The sequence below is a fragment of the Mandrillus leucophaeus genome, unplaced genomic scaffold (genome assembly GCF_000951045.1).
Source record: "Mandrillus leucophaeus isolate KB7577 unplaced genomic scaffold, Mleu.le_1.0 Scaffold15, whole genome shotgun sequence".
Taxonomy (NCBI): Eukaryota; Metazoa; Chordata; class Mammalia; order Primates; family Cercopithecidae; genus Mandrillus; species Mandrillus leucophaeus.
The window spans coordinates 10,066,306-10,081,291 of NW_012101476.1; the positions used below are offsets into that span (position 1 = coordinate 10,066,306).

Sequence of the window (14,986 nt, forward strand, 5' to 3'; positions counted from 1 at the left end):
TTTGTATTTTTAGTAGAGATGGGGTTTCTCCATGTTGGTCAGGCTGGTTTCCAACTCCTGACCTCGGGTGATCCGCCCATCTTGGCCTCCCAAAGTGCTGGGATTACAGGTGTGAGCCACTGCACCCAGCCCTTTGATCATTTTTGGATCAGGGTTTGTTGTTGTTGTTGTTTTTAGGGGTTCTTGATATATTGTGGATATTAATCCCTTATGAGCTATATAATTTGCAGATATTTTCTCTCATTCTGTGAGTTGCCTAAACTCTTGATTAGTGTCTTCTGATGCAAAAAATTTTTTTGTTGTTTTTTTAAGAGAGACAGTGTCTTGCTCTGTGTTACCCAAGCTGGACTCAAAGTCTTGGGCTCAAGCAATTCTCCTGTCAGCCTCCCAAGTAGCTGGGGTTACAGGCACATGCCACCATGCCTGGCTATGCACAAAATTTTTAAAATTTTCATGAAATCCTATTTTCATGAAGTCTTTTTGTTGCCTATGTCTTTGGTTTTAGATCTAAGGAATTACTGCCAACTCCAACGTCAGGAAGCTTTTCCACTGTTTTCTTCTAAGAGTTTTATAGTTTTAGATACTACATTTAGGTCTTGATTCCATTTTGAGTTAGTTTTTGTGGTGTCAGGTAGGGTCCAACTTCATTCTTTTGCATGTGGATAGTTTTCCCAGGACGGTTTGTTGAAATGACTGCTTTTCCTCATTGAATGGTCTTTGCAACTTTGTCAGAAATCACTGTACTGTGGATGCGAGGGTTTATTTCTGGCTGTCTTTTCTGTTTCATTGGTCCACCATACGTTTGTCACTATGCCAGTACCACACTGAATTGGTCACTGTAGCTTTTTAGTGAGTCCTCCAGCTTTGCTGTTCTTAAGATTGTTTTGGTTGTTCCAGAATTCAATCCCTTGGGAACCAATATGAACTTTACGATGGTTTTTGATATCTCAACAATACTAAGTCTTCCAAACTATGAACATGGGATGTGTTTCCATATATCTTTGTCAGCTTCAGTGTCTTCTTAAATGCTTTATTATAGATTGCTCGTTGTAAGCAGCTCATCTGTGACCCCAGCTATGTAAAAGATCGGGTAGAAAAAGTGGGCCAGGTGATCAGAGTTATTTGCATCCTCAGCCACCCCATCAAGAACACCAATGATGCCAACTCCTGCCAGATCATTATTCCACAGAACCAAGTCAATCGAAAGTCAGGTGAGGTTTGAAGACCAGCAGATGTCGGTAGAATTTTGTAAGATATACTTTGCTTTGTGTTGTATCCTAGATTCCTAATTTTGTATGCTGTATTAGTGAACAGACATTGGTTTACATATGGGGAAAAAAATGTCGTCATTGTACCTCCTCCTGGTCCGGCAGCATTGTGTTGATGTGGACAGGTTCGACTCGGAGCCAGCCTTGGACTTGTGTCTATCTCTAGAATGAACAGACTGGGCTTGGTGAACCCTGGGTCTCCCAGCTCTAACAGTAGGTGCCTGTGGAGGTTTATGCTTAATAGTTAACTGACCCGAGTATATTCTTGAGCTAATGATATAGCTGCTTCTGTGTCCTTATTTGTAATCTTAGTACTTACATTTGATTCTAGCAGTGTCTACCTTTCATTTCTGTGATCAGGACATGGCTCTAAAATTGCAAGTCCTGATTTATTTGTCTTAGCCAGTTGTTTGTAACCCTTCGATGTTCCCATTTTCCTTTCAACTAGAAGCCCCAAATCTTTTTATCTAAAATGCAGCTTAAAAAGGGTAATCAGGCTTTATGGGACAGGTAAGAGCTATCCGTATTATGATTTTTCCCCCCCATATAAGAAATGAAATCATGGGAGGCCAAGGCTTCAGAAGGCTTGCTTGAGGCCAAGGGTTCAAGACCAGCCTGGGTAACATAGTGAGATCTCATCTCCACAAAAAAAAAAAAAAAAAAAAAAAAAAAAAGCTAGGCGTGCATGGTGCACACACCTGTAGTCCTAGCTACGTGGGAGAGTGCGGTGGGAGAGGATCACTTGAGCTCAGGAGTTTCAGGTTATTGTAAGCTGTCATTGCATCCCTGCCTCCCAACCTGGGTGACAGAGCCAGACTGTTTAAACACACAAACCAATCACAAAAGATGATCTGTAGAACAAAGGGACTGGACTTAAATCTCCCGAAAGGTTCCCAAGCCGGTCCTGGGTCCTTGTGAGTATAGAAAGAATAAAGGAGGTCCCATAGTTTGGTTTTTTTTTTGTTTTGTTTTTGTTTTTTGCCTTTAAATGCTCTCCTATCCAAATACTTTTCTATTCTGGAAATTACACAATTAATTGGATGAGTGATATACAGACCAAGTCTAATTGAGAATTCTATCAAGTTATGCCAACTCAGAAGTGGTTTATGTGGATCCTGCAATTTTACATTACTTTAATAAGTAAATGAGGACATCAGTACTAAGTACATCCTTTCTTAGCCATTCAGAACCTTTCCAAATGCAAGGTCCAGAATGGAAGAATCTCCTAGAACAGTTAATATGGTTTGGTAGCTTTTTTAGTTAGGTATAACAGAGCTGTTAAGAGATCTCATTCCAAAGTTCAGCAGTTTGCTACCACTTAAATTCTTATTCTCTAGTAGGTTAGAAGAAATTCTTGTCAAATATTTGTGTACTTTACATCCAGCTCTGTCACAGTTTAGCACTTAAGTGTAGAAGATCTTGCCTGTTGAGAGTAATTTTAACTTACACCTCATGACATGGACACAGTTGAGGCAGTGAGCTGTTATTATTTGTTTCTAGATATCTATGTCTGCATGATCTCCTTTGCGCACAATGTAGCGGCACAAGGGAAGTACATTGCCATAGTTAGTACAACCGTGGAAACCAAGGAGCCCGAGAAGGAAATCAGACCAGCTTTGGAGCTCTTGGAACCAATTGAACAGAAGTGAGTTGTGTTTTTTTATATCTGCCGAGATGCAAACTGAGGCCTTTTGATTGTGGCTCCACCATGGTGGGACGAATGTGAGGGCAAGGCAGGTAGCCGCTGGCTGCTCTGTGGGAGTCATCTGTACCTCTCAGTTGATCTCAGGCAGAGCTGCGGTCAGGTGTAGGACCAGCTCACCTGACTGAATTCTCTCCCTCCAGATTTGTTAGCATCAGTGACCTCCTGGTACCGAAAGACTTGGGAATGGAAAGCCAGGTGAGTATGGAGGTGCAAAAGGATATGGGCAGGTTTCACTGGAAGACATCCCTCCATAGTCTGAAGTCTTTGTAATTTTTGTTTTCAGATCTTTATTTCCCGCACATACGATGCCACCACTCATTTTGAGACAACGTGTGATGACATTAAAAACATCTACAAGAGGATGACAGGATCAGAATTTGACTTTGAGGAAATGAAGCGCAAGAAAAATGACATCTATGGCGAAGACTAACAGCAGTACATGTTATTATTTAATTAGGACACATTTAAAATTTGGCAAATAATGCATATGAAATCAATATTGTAAGGCCTGCTTTTGTAATCAAAATGGAGAGAGTGAAGAGCGCTGTGTGCCAGTAAATACTCCCCTTCATCTTTCTAATATTATGTATTAACTTGTTTTCATGGAGTGGCTATTCAGAATTGGCAGTTACATTCTGTTCAATTTAACCAAACTGGCTTTTTTTTTTTTCCCTAGTGAAGGATCAGTTTTAAACAAACATTGGGATACCAATACAGAAAACTTGAGACAGTATTTGTATCTTTTAATCAGTGTAGCTGTGTGCTTCTGCTTCTCGAGAGCTGGATCCATGCAGGTTGTGTGCCATCTACCCTCTTGAGGTTCAGGAGATTCTAAATTGAATAACCCACGGTTTGGGACGGCATCCAGAAGTTTTCCCTATGACTTTATATTTTGTATTATGTCAAATGTTACGGCAGGGCCCAAATAGCATAGCCACAAGTTTGGTTTATGTGGGCATAAAATTCTAACCAAACTCCAGACATAGGGAGTCATTTGGAGAAAGCCTGTATGTGCTGTTTTAACCTAATAAAGTTGATGAGGGAAAAGGGGAGAGGAAGCAAACGTAAAGCGGGTAAAGTGTAGAGCATCTTTTATATCTCAGGCGTGGCTTCTTCAGTGGACCAAGCTGCAATGCAGTATTGACTTGACAGAGCCTCTACTTCTGTCTCAAAATGGCTCCAAATGATTTCTGTACTGCAAAATAAAGCCAAATTGTGGAAACTACTGCCCAGTGTTGGTCTGTGTGTCCTGATTGCAAGGGTCACAGCTGCTGTGCTTCCTTTAGTAGCACTGGAGTCAATGCCAGTCAGAAGGTACTCAGCAGTGGAAAGCGTGGGTGTCTTCTGATCTGGATGGATCACAGCAGGTCCTGTCATCTGGCTTCCCTGTGAGTAGACCTCATTTTATTCTTGACTCAGCACAATTACTAGACTGATAATCTTTGTGCAGAAAAAATACAGTGTTCAATCGTTTTGCTTATAGCAGCAATTGTAAGGGAGTAAGTGAATTGTCAGGTAGAATAGGTGCTCTAATAGTTTTCGTGTAATTGAAATGATGAAGTGTTTACATATAAGGCCTTTTCCCCTGACAGTGATGAGCCTCACTGCAGATGCTGTTGTTTACCACAGATAAAGACTGACTTCAGAGTATGAAGGAGACAGACTAAGGTAGATGATGTGTTAAAGGAACTAGGGTGGTGATGTAGATTGTTGTTTAGATTGCCAAAATGGTAGAGCTTCTCAACTTCCCACAGCTGATGTTTTGGGCTGGATCATTCTCTGCTGAAGGGGCCTGCCTTTGCATTGTAGAATTGATTGTAGCAGCATCCCTGGCCTCCACACACTAGATGCCAATAGCACCATCCTGGAATGACAACCGAAAATGTCTCCAGATGTTGTTGAAAACCACTGCTTCACATGTATGATAAAATTATCTAGTTCCAGCAAGACTTTCTCTTCCCATGCAGGCAAAGGCCCAAGTTGGGTTAGTAGTAAGTGAAAAGGAAAAAACACACCTTCATATTCTTCATTCAGCGTATTTACTGAATACCTTGTGTGCCAGGCCAGTGGAGACAAAGATGGTAATAGTAGTTACTGGGATGACTCAGTTTGGCGAACACATGATATGGTTTGGTTATTAGTAGAGTTGCAGAAAACGTAGCCCGGAAACTGAGAAAGATGGCCTCGTGGGTGTTGGGAAGCTTTTCAGCAAGGGGAGGTGAGTGTTACTAGGTCCAACCTGAAAGGTGCATATTTCAGGCAGATAGGTGTTGGGCAGCTTATAACTGCTCACTTTCCTTTTCCTTAGTAATTTGGAAGTAATTCACTGTACTGAATAGTTAATGGTTCCCTTAATAGATTCCTGTCCTTGGAAAAATGAAAGGAAATGATTGCGGTTCTATTAGTAACTGAAAAACTGTCAACAATTAAAACTCTAAAACCTACTCAGGAGAAAATAAAGCTCTTTTGTTTAGGAATAATAAAAACCGACTTAATGACTTCTGAAAGCAGCTTCCCTGTAAAGGCCAGGTGAAACTGCCATTCTTTAACCTGTTACTCAGTGTACTTGACTTTGGGGGGGAAAGAACCCAGAAACAGAACAGGCCAGGCCCAAAGGACAGAAGTGTAGGTTTCCTCTGGAAGCTTACTGTTCTGCTAAGTGGCCTAAAAATTGCTAGAGCACTCCAGATGAGTCAATTTCTGCTATAAAAATCATTGCAGAAAGAGATGATTTTTAGTTCTCTTTATTTAAAAAAAGGAAACAAATTAGTTACAAAAAAGCCTTTGCTCCAAATAGATACCATGTATCTTACAAATGTTTTTTGTGTGGTTTTGAGTTTTTACTGTAGAAATTTTCAATATCATAAATAAATGATTATTTCTTTCTCAGAAAGCTGATTTTTGTAGTGTAGTATTTACAAATACCATAAGTGAAAAATGATAGTTTATAAATTTGTACCATTTAGGAAAAAATGTTTTAAGTGTATGTAGTGTTGTTTGTATAACAGCAAATAAAACCATTTAAGATTATAGCTTTTACAAGGATGGTGAAACCTTTAAAACAGCATAATGTGCATCATGGGCCTTTCTGACATTAGCATGCAAAAACAAAGCTATTTGTTAAAATAGACTTATTTTTGCTCCAACTAAGTAAACATGTTGTAAAATTCTTATTTTTAATATTAAGCTCAATAGCTTAGAAGGCATCTTGTTTAAAATGAAAATAATTTAACACAGTATCTAGCACTGCAACCCAAAGATAACGGACAACTACAATGCCACTGTGACATATTTCAGCAAAATACAGAAAATGAAAACTTTCCAGGTTGTAGAACATTGATTTTTCAAATATAAGACTGTTCACATGTGTATTCACATGTTCACAAGTTTTCCAAAGGGAAAATACTAATTTTTTATTGGCATCATCCATATCCAGGCAGGCTGTAGTTGAGTCACCTGAAGAAACACAAAATTGATAAGAACTTCTTAAAATAATATGAACAAGTATATTTCAAAAGTGAGATGCTCTAATGGGGAAAACTCCTATGCACTCTAAGGTTACATTATGTTCCGTACTGGCAATCCAAGTTAACAGCAAGTGAAAATGCACATCAGATAAAATGGGTAATTTTAGTAGATGGTTTCTTCATTTAGGAATTCCTATTTATGCCAAATAGCAATTCCACCCCTAAAGACTTTAAATTTATAGCATGAAATATGTAAACAAGTTTCCCTTAGACACAAATGTCAATATTTGCCATCAACAGCTCCAACTCACATGGGAAAGTTACATTAAAAAGTGTTCTTACCAATAGCTAGTCCTAAATGGAGCTGCTACTTTTTCTATGTTTTCTATAAAGTTATTTACATCTGTAACAAGGATTCCACTATTTTCAAAGACTTCTCTGGGGATAGTAGGCTTGTCTGTAAAAACAACAACAACAAAACAAAACACAAAACTTTCGGTTAATTAATGTACTTTTCCATAGCAGGACCTGGTTTTTTTATTTAAAAAAATCTGTGGAACTTCCTCGTATGGCAGGTAGGGGGAGAAAAGGTGTTGGGTTCCAAGCTAAGAAAAGATTTGAAGCTTTGGGAATAGATGCCTCCATCAGGGGTGGTGGGGAAAATACTGAAGAAAATCTCTGAAAAATGATAACTATGGTTCTTTACGTAAATTTTTCTGAACACCTTTTTTTTTTTTTTTTAGATAGGGTCTTGTTCTGGCCGCCCAGGCTAGAGTGCAGTGGTGTGATGATGGCTCACTGTAGCCTTGACCTCCCAGGCTCGAGCAATCCTTCTGCCTTAACCCCCTGAGTAGCTGGGGCTATAGGCACACATCACCACACCTCCCAATTTTTGTAGAGATGAGGTCTCGCTAAGTTGCCCAAGCTGGCCTCAAATTCCTGGGCTCAGTGATCCACCTGCCTCGGCCTCCCAAAGTGCTGGCATTACAGGTGTGAGCCATTGTGCCTGGCTGCCCCACAAATTTTTTAAGAGCAACCTCCACCTCTGGGGTTCAAGCCATTCTCCTGCCTCAGCCTCCCAAGCACCTGGGACTACTGGCATGAACCACCACACCCGGCTAATTTTTATATTTTTAGTAGAGAGGGGGTTTCACCATGTTGGCTAGGCTGGTCTCTTACTCCTGACCTCAAGTGATCTACCTGCCTCCCCAAGTGCTGGGATTACAGGTGTGAGCCACTGCGCCCAGCCCCAGTATTTATTTAAAAAATAATACAGGTATAACTATTTACACTGTATTGAGTATTGTAAGTAATCTAGAGCTGATTTACATATATAGGAGGATTGTGGAGTTAACCTGTAAATACTACACTGTATATAAGGGCTTCAGCATCAGCAGATTTGGGTGATTCTGGTATCCATGGGATGCCAAGCCATTTAAATACCTGATACTATTCGTCAGGTATCTAAATGGTCAGGTATCTAAATGGCTCAACTTGGACATTCCTAGAGCTGACCAATTTTGGCATTAACTGAGTAAAATGGGCCTGTGAATTACCTGTTAGGAAGACAGCAAACCTGGCTTCAATATGCTGAATTTGCAGGTTTAGCAAACATTTCAAAATTTCTGCTTTTGTTGATGAGCGAGAGTCACACTGGTGATAATGAAGCAATTCAATTATATTTGCACTCTGAAATGACTTCAACATTATGTTCTTTTTATGTGCAGTTGAATCCACTCTGAAAGATACATAGGCATATTAAAATATTCATTTTCAGTTTTATTCTTAGGACTTTTTCTTGCCTTCAGTTTAACCATTCAAACTTATGAGATCCTCTGCCTTTCTTCTTGATGTTCTTTTTCATGACACACTTTGGTTGCCTCAAAACATACAACTGTACCTACTCCTTTTGTAAATGTGGATTTTAAACATAGGCCTCATTCTATGACCAATCAAGCCATGTGGCTTGGCAAGCCTTTCATGAATTTCGAGTGGGCCTTATTGCATTGTATATTTGTAGAGCAATGCACATGTATGCTTCTCATACCTTGCGGGCTAATCACCAACTTCATTAAAATTAGGTAGCAGCCAGAATTTTCTTGGTTTCTTGCCTCCCTGAAAATTCTGTCACTACTAGGAAAATGTGTTAATTCAGTATGTTTAAATTTTTAACATCTCTGTCTCTGCTTTTGACTCCATCTCTCTCGTCTTCATCACTTACGTTCTCACGCTTGTTGGAGAAAACCCAAATCACACCCATTCCCATAACCCTAGTGATAATCACTCTTAACATCATGAACCAATTTCCTTTCACTTTCTCCTGTATACATTTTTTATGACATCATACTGAACATAGTCATATGACACCAACTTTTATGCCATCTTTCTATGAATAGAAACTTTTTACTTGCTTCTTTTGTGTAAGTTTTGGGTGGGCAATATTTTGTATAAAGTTTAAAATATTTAATTGTAGTCTGCATATCTCCCTCCTAGAGATGGAACTGAGGTTGATTTTGCAATAAGAATTTTGGGTAAATTCCACAAAAGGTCAAAGGATATGAAGTTTTCTGATGAGTTCTCAATAATACATCATGCCTGTTACATAATGTCAGAGTGGTATAATTTGAAGAGCACACTGCAGTGCCAACAGCAGTGAGTACGCTCACGTACCACAAAATGATGTTTCAGTCAATGACAGACCACATATACAATGGGGGTCCCATAAAATTATAACACTGTAATTTACTGAACCGTTTTTGTGTTTAGACACACAAATACCACCATTGAATTAAATCTGCCTACAGTATTCAGTAGAGTCACATGTACAGGTCTGCAGTCTAGGAGTAGGCTCTACCATGTAAGTTTGTGTAGGTACACTCAATGTCTGCACAGAGACAAAATCGTCTAATGACATTTCTCAGGCTGTATCCCCGTCGTTAAGTGACATGACTCTCTCTACCCAAAGCCCTAGAAGTGCTAGATTAATTTATGCTTATTATTATAGGTGTGCTGTGGTATGTCAGAACCTTAAATGTGATCTACTTACCAAAGTTGATGTTTTTCCCCTAAAGTGCTGGTTACTGAAGTCCACTGTGAACTGGTCATACCCTTGACCTGCTGAAGCCTTTGCACCCTCCTTTCCTGCCAAGGAAACCTGTGCTCCTTCTCTCCTTCGCTAGCTCCACTCCAAGAGAAAAGCTTTCTGAGATTCTGTTCCTTAAAGGTCACATGCAGCTAACAGTCGTTTCATCTTTCTGGGATTGAAACCCAGCTTCAAAACTTAGTACTTGCTTCACCTCGGTCATTTGTGATATCTACTCTGCTTCAATTCTGCATTATGAAAGCAATGATTTGCTATCTAGCTCCTGAGATGAAGTCTGAATGAGATCATGGATGCACCTAACAGTGCCTGCAATCTTCATTTCACAAGGACTTGTCAGGTCTGCTTTTCCAATTGGTCCTGCTTGTGAGAATGTGGAGGAATCTCTCAGCCCCAGCTCTCTTCAGCCAAGGATTTTTTTCTTTTACAAATTATGGCTTTAGATTTAGTAAAGTTTGTACATTTATAAGCCTCTTATTTTAGGGTACAATTGAATTAAGGATATATTATGGTCTTAATTTTTTCCATTCTCCTTAAAACGGTGGTAACTTCTAAGTATCCAAAAAAAAGCATTAATGGTACAAGTTCCATATATTTTTTACAGTTTGTAGTAGTAGGGCTTAAATACAATATGGACATTTCATGACTGCTAAGTTTGACTCCCTTACTTCTGTTAGTCTAGATAAATACATGCCTCATACTGTTGGCTACGGTCACAGCACATAGCTTCCTTCATTGAATACAGAGCCAGCAGCCCTCATGCTCTTTATTGATGAAGGCCATTCCACTGCAGTACTACGCTGGAGCCCATGGAACATGAGGTGTTTCTCCCCTTCCCCAGCGGGGCAGGAGGAACCATACACACAGCAAGTCCTTACCTTTCATCTTCTTTTAGCTTTTTATTTTCCCTGTAGTGAAGCAACCACTTCCATTTTCCATTTCCATTTAGTTTTTCCAGGATTTTGATAATTTCCTTCAGTTGAACTACAAAACAGAATAAACTCAGCAAGAGAAGATGACAACTTTAAGGTTACTTTTGGCTCATGCCAAGCCCAGTGATGATTATTTGTAAAACAAGAAAAAGACTAAGACTACACACCATCACTGGCGCTTATGTGGTTGGGCAGCATTCTGCTCTCACAAGCCCCTGAGCCTGGTCCCACCTGCTCACACTATGGTGGGAGGTAACTGTGTAGACATGAACACAGTGGAGTGGTCACCAGCAACTAGAGTTCTGTGTACAAATTGTGTGACAGAAGAGAAGCAGGAGGCCCAGTTGCAGTAGAGAAATGGGAGGCAAAAGTTTCTAAATACAGAATCTTTTTTTTTTTTTTTTGAGACAGGATTTCAGCTGTCACCCAGGCTGAAGTGTGGTGGCACGATCTCAGCTTACTACAGCCTCAACCTCCTGGGCTCGAGTAATCCTCCATCCTTAGCTTCCTTAGCTGGGACTACAGACACACACCACCACACCACAGCTGGCTAGTATTTTAATTTTTTTGTAGAGATGGGATCTCACTGTGTTGCCCAGGCTGATCTTGAACTCCTGAGCTCAAGGGATACTCCTGCCTCAGCCTCCCAAGGTGTTGGGATTACAGACGTGTGCCTACAAATATTTAAAATCCCAATTTCTGTGTAGAAGTCACGCTGGTTAAGGTACATGCTGCCTTTGATCTAGAAGTGGTATCACTTCCAAAGCGATCAGAGTCGAGGCAGGTTCACAGGTTTTAGCATAAAAGTGCCCTGAGAGAAGTAAAGTATGAGTTTTCAAGTAGATGATTAAATAAGCTGACTTAGTAGCCATTTTTTAGATTTTTGTGACATCAAGATGGTAGGGGTGATGACATCAGAAATGGAGAAGGTTGATTTTAAGCAAAAAATTTAATATAGAGTTGCTCTGACTTGGCAAGTGAAGGGACTAAATATAATAAAATCCTGATTTTAGCTGCACTACTGAGAGGGAGGGAACTCAGAAGCAAGTGTGGTGGTAACAATCAGTTAACAGAGTTAAAATAGCACAGCAGACAGCAGAAATTATGCCCTCAGTAGGGGGCAACTGATATTCTTTAGAGCTGATCATTTGTTTTGGATGAAACAGTATTTAGGTCACTGGGTGAGAAGCTGATCTGACTTCAAAGAAACAGGAAAAGAAAATAAAGACCAACCTAATGTTACGGCTTCTAGTATCTTGTCATCTGTTATCACAAAGCCTCCTGCACGAAACAGTTCTTGGTAGTTGTGATCAAGAACATCTCCAGGGCTGTCTACTCCAGCAAAGATGACACTGGGGAAATGCTTCAGCTTCAGCAAAGAAGGAATCTGCATGACACGAAAAGGACCCCCGTGAAGAGAGGCTCACTGGGCATATTTTCTTAGACACTCCCTTGCTTTTTTATCCAAGAGAGTCAAGGTTCAGGAGCAGCTGAAAATATTTTAACCTGGATTACCGACTGGTCATTCTGCCCTGCATGAGGCATATTAACTGAGCTCATCATCACCAGGGGCTGCAAACTCATCAAAATTAGTTCATTAAAAAAAGGTCTCAAACTACCAAAGGTTGGAAATAATACATCATGAGGGAAGAGAGCACATCTGAGGATGTAGGCACTGAAAAGGAACCAGTCAGGTCACCTCACTTCACCTCCTTCGTCGCCAGCTCCCCTCGGTGCCAGCACTGATGGCTGCCTGCTGACAACGGCAGGTTGATGCACCCAGCCTCTGTCCACACTTGGGTCTTCCTGAGACAAGCAATGACTTTGATTCAACTAGCTGGTAAATATAATGGTTCAGAAAATTTCCAAAAGGTCTTTTAAGGCAAGATTTCTTATTGTTAGACATCAAGTGATGCAGATTTATATTTTGGATGAAAAAATGTAGCAATCTCACACCTAAGTCTCCCTTAGTTAATACGTTTTTTTTTTTAAACTATCTGCCCTACAAATAACTTGGTAATATTGCAGTATTCTGTGATACACTATCTTCCCACTTAAAGGCCCAACATGTCCGTTAGCTTCTCTTCTACACAAAAAAAAGAGTGATGAGTCTGATCATTACAGAACAACTTATGTGCCTGGAATACATTTCTTTGTAAGAAAGGTATTTCCAACCTACCTGATGCAAATGTGATGATATATCTTCATTTCTGATGATGATGATTAGTGTATCATCCTCTCTGTGGAAAGCTTGACAGAAGTGCTGAGGTTCAATTTCTGTATGGCCTCCTTTCCTCAGAAGGTTCTGAAAGATTTACAAATAGCCATTACTAAAAAAAGGATACTTCCACAGAACTACCTGTATCGTTTATTAAAATAATGAAAAGCATTACAGCCTAACAAGGCAACCAGAAATGACATTTGTCTTATTACTAAATAAGCACCTTTTATATATAAAATAAATGACTCAGGTTTTGTTAACAACTGGATTTAGAAGTTGATTTCAAAGGTAAAGTATCAAAGGCTGATTTTATTTTAGAACATCAGAATAATCTACATAAATGAATTTAATCTTCAAGGTATCAGCTACCTTGAGAATACCAGATATATACTTTAAAAATGCTACCTCTAGTTAAAACATTTCTAGAGTTTAAAAAACAATACCCATAATACCCATGTATTTCTTCACCATTAATGGGGACTGATTTTGGAGTCAACAGTCCCTTGGATCTACGTCTTAGTATAAGATAGGTGATGCAGTTTAAACAGCATGTAACTGTACGGTGCCACTGCAGTGCAGTCCAGTACAATAAACACACAGAATGGCTCCCTAATAATCCTGGCTGGGAGGGCAAGTTTGTGTTAATTGAGTAAATTCTGTAACCCTACCCTCCCTTTGACTATTTTTTTTTTTTTTCTTTTTGAGACATAGTCTCACTCTGTCACCCAGGCTGCAGTAAAGTGAAACAAACATAGCTCATTGCAGCTTTGACCTCCTGGGCTCAAGCAATCCACCCACCTCAGCCTCCCCGGTAGCTAGGGCTACAGGTGCACACCACTGGGCCTGGCTTTTTTTTTTTTTTTTTTTTTTTTGCTAGAAATGGAGGTCTATGTTGCTCAGGCTGGCCTCAAGCAGTGTAGCCCAAAGCTGGCCTCAAGCAGTCCTCTTACCTCAGTCTCCCAAAGTGCTAGGATTCCACGCACGAACCGCTGCACCTGGCCTTGACATTGACTACCTGGCTGAAGGATTCTGGGTTTCTGTTATTCCTAGAAGACTGTCTGACCATCATTTATTTCCTTCATAAAAGTGAAGTGTTACTTTGATCTGTTTCCCTTGGATCTTTTTTTTTTTTTGAGATGTTGTCTCACTCTGTCACCCAGGCTGGAGTGCAGTGGTGAGATCTCGGCTCACTGCAACCTCCGCCTCCTGGGTTCAAGTGATTCACCTCCCTAAGCCTCCCAAGTAGCTGGGATTACAGGTGCCCACCACCATGCCTGGCTTATTTTTGTCATTTTTAGTAGAGAAGGGGTTTCACCATGTTGGCCAGGCTGGTCTCGAACTCCTGACTTCAAGTGATCTACTTGCCTTGGCCTCCCAAAGTGCTGGGATTACAAGTGTGAGCCACTGTGCAGCTCCCTTGGATCTTTAAACAACTCAAATTTTGGCTATTTCAATTCATTCAAAATATATGGTATGATTTTCAAAAAAATTATGAGATTTAACGAAGAGCTTACTAAAATATCTAAGCATAAATCTCTAGTCTTCATTTATTTGACTAACAAATTATGTGAATGAATACATTTTCATCAAATCCTGTGGTGGTCTGAGTTATTCTGTCACACCCTCAGATTTCAACAGTAAGGAAGGGTCTTTCAGACATGCCCTAGTGGGCCTAACATCCCATTACTAATTAATGCTTCAAGATTCTCCAGGACAAAAGGATTATCCAAGATACGTTTCTGAGCTTTTAAAAACATTTTGGGCCAGGTCTGGTGGCTCATGCCTGCAATCCCTGCACTTTGGGATGCCAAGGTGGGAGGACTGCTTGAGGCCAGGAGTTCAAGACCAGCCTGGGCAACATAATAGTGACACTCCACCTCTATTAAATTAAAAAATTTACATATAAAATAACATTTTGCTCTTTATAGTACATTATTCTCAAGTTTATTTTGGAATGTGTCCACTTTCTCAGTTGACAAGTAGTTTTACCTTTGCACATTTATTTTCTGTTGTAAACAGTGATACCACGTGATAAAATATTATGAATCTAGAAGTACTCCTGCTATGGAGTTTGAGATCAGCCTGGCCAACATGGTGAAACCCCATCTCTTCTAAAAATACAAAAATTAGCCAGGCGTGGTGGCATGCGCCTGCAATCCCAGCTATTTGGGAGGCTGAGGCAGGAGAATCGCTTGAAACCAGAAGGCGGAGGCTGCAGTGAGCCGAGATCACACCACTGTACTCCAGCTTGGTCAACAAGAGCAAAACTTCGTCTCAGAAAAAAACAAACAAA

At 40.1% G+C, this 14,986-nt stretch overlaps 2 protein-coding genes across 4 annotated transcripts in view; one reads left to right on the forward strand and one right to left on the reverse strand.

Moving 5' to 3' along the window:
• Nucleotides 1-4,199, forward strand: part of GDI2 (GDP dissociation inhibitor 2) — a 45,374-nt gene extending 41,175 nt beyond the window's left edge. For all 3 annotated transcript variants that reach the window (XM_011974921.1, XM_011974922.1, XM_011974923.1), the window contains 4 exons: nt 1,040-1,211; nt 2,769-2,913; nt 3,114-3,168; nt 3,257-4,199. In XM_011974921.1, the coding sequence (XP_011830311.1) occupies nt 1,040-1,211; nt 2,769-2,913; nt 3,114-3,168; nt 3,257-3,403 (519 nt within the window). In that variant the 3' untranslated portion in view covers nt 3,404-4,199. The remainder of the gene's footprint in view (nt 1-1,039; nt 1,212-2,768; nt 2,914-3,113; nt 3,169-3,256) is intronic.
• Nucleotides 4,200-5,703: 1,504 nt separating this feature from the next.
• Nucleotides 5,704-14,986, reverse strand: part of FAM208B (family with sequence similarity 208, member B) — a 78,535-nt gene continuing 69,252 nt past the window's right edge. Inside the window, exons 16-21 of the mRNA XM_011974924.1 lie at nt 12,652-12,777; nt 11,706-11,859; nt 10,419-10,524; nt 7,997-8,178; nt 6,783-6,897; nt 5,704-6,429 (exon numbers count right to left, since the gene is read on the reverse strand). Of these exons, the coding sequence (XP_011830314.1) occupies nt 6,426-6,429; nt 6,783-6,897; nt 7,997-8,178; nt 10,419-10,524; nt 11,706-11,859; nt 12,652-12,777 (687 nt within the window). The 3' untranslated portion in view covers nt 5,704-6,425. The remainder of the gene's footprint in view (nt 6,430-6,782; nt 6,898-7,996; nt 8,179-10,418; nt 10,525-11,705; nt 11,860-12,651; nt 12,778-14,986) is intronic.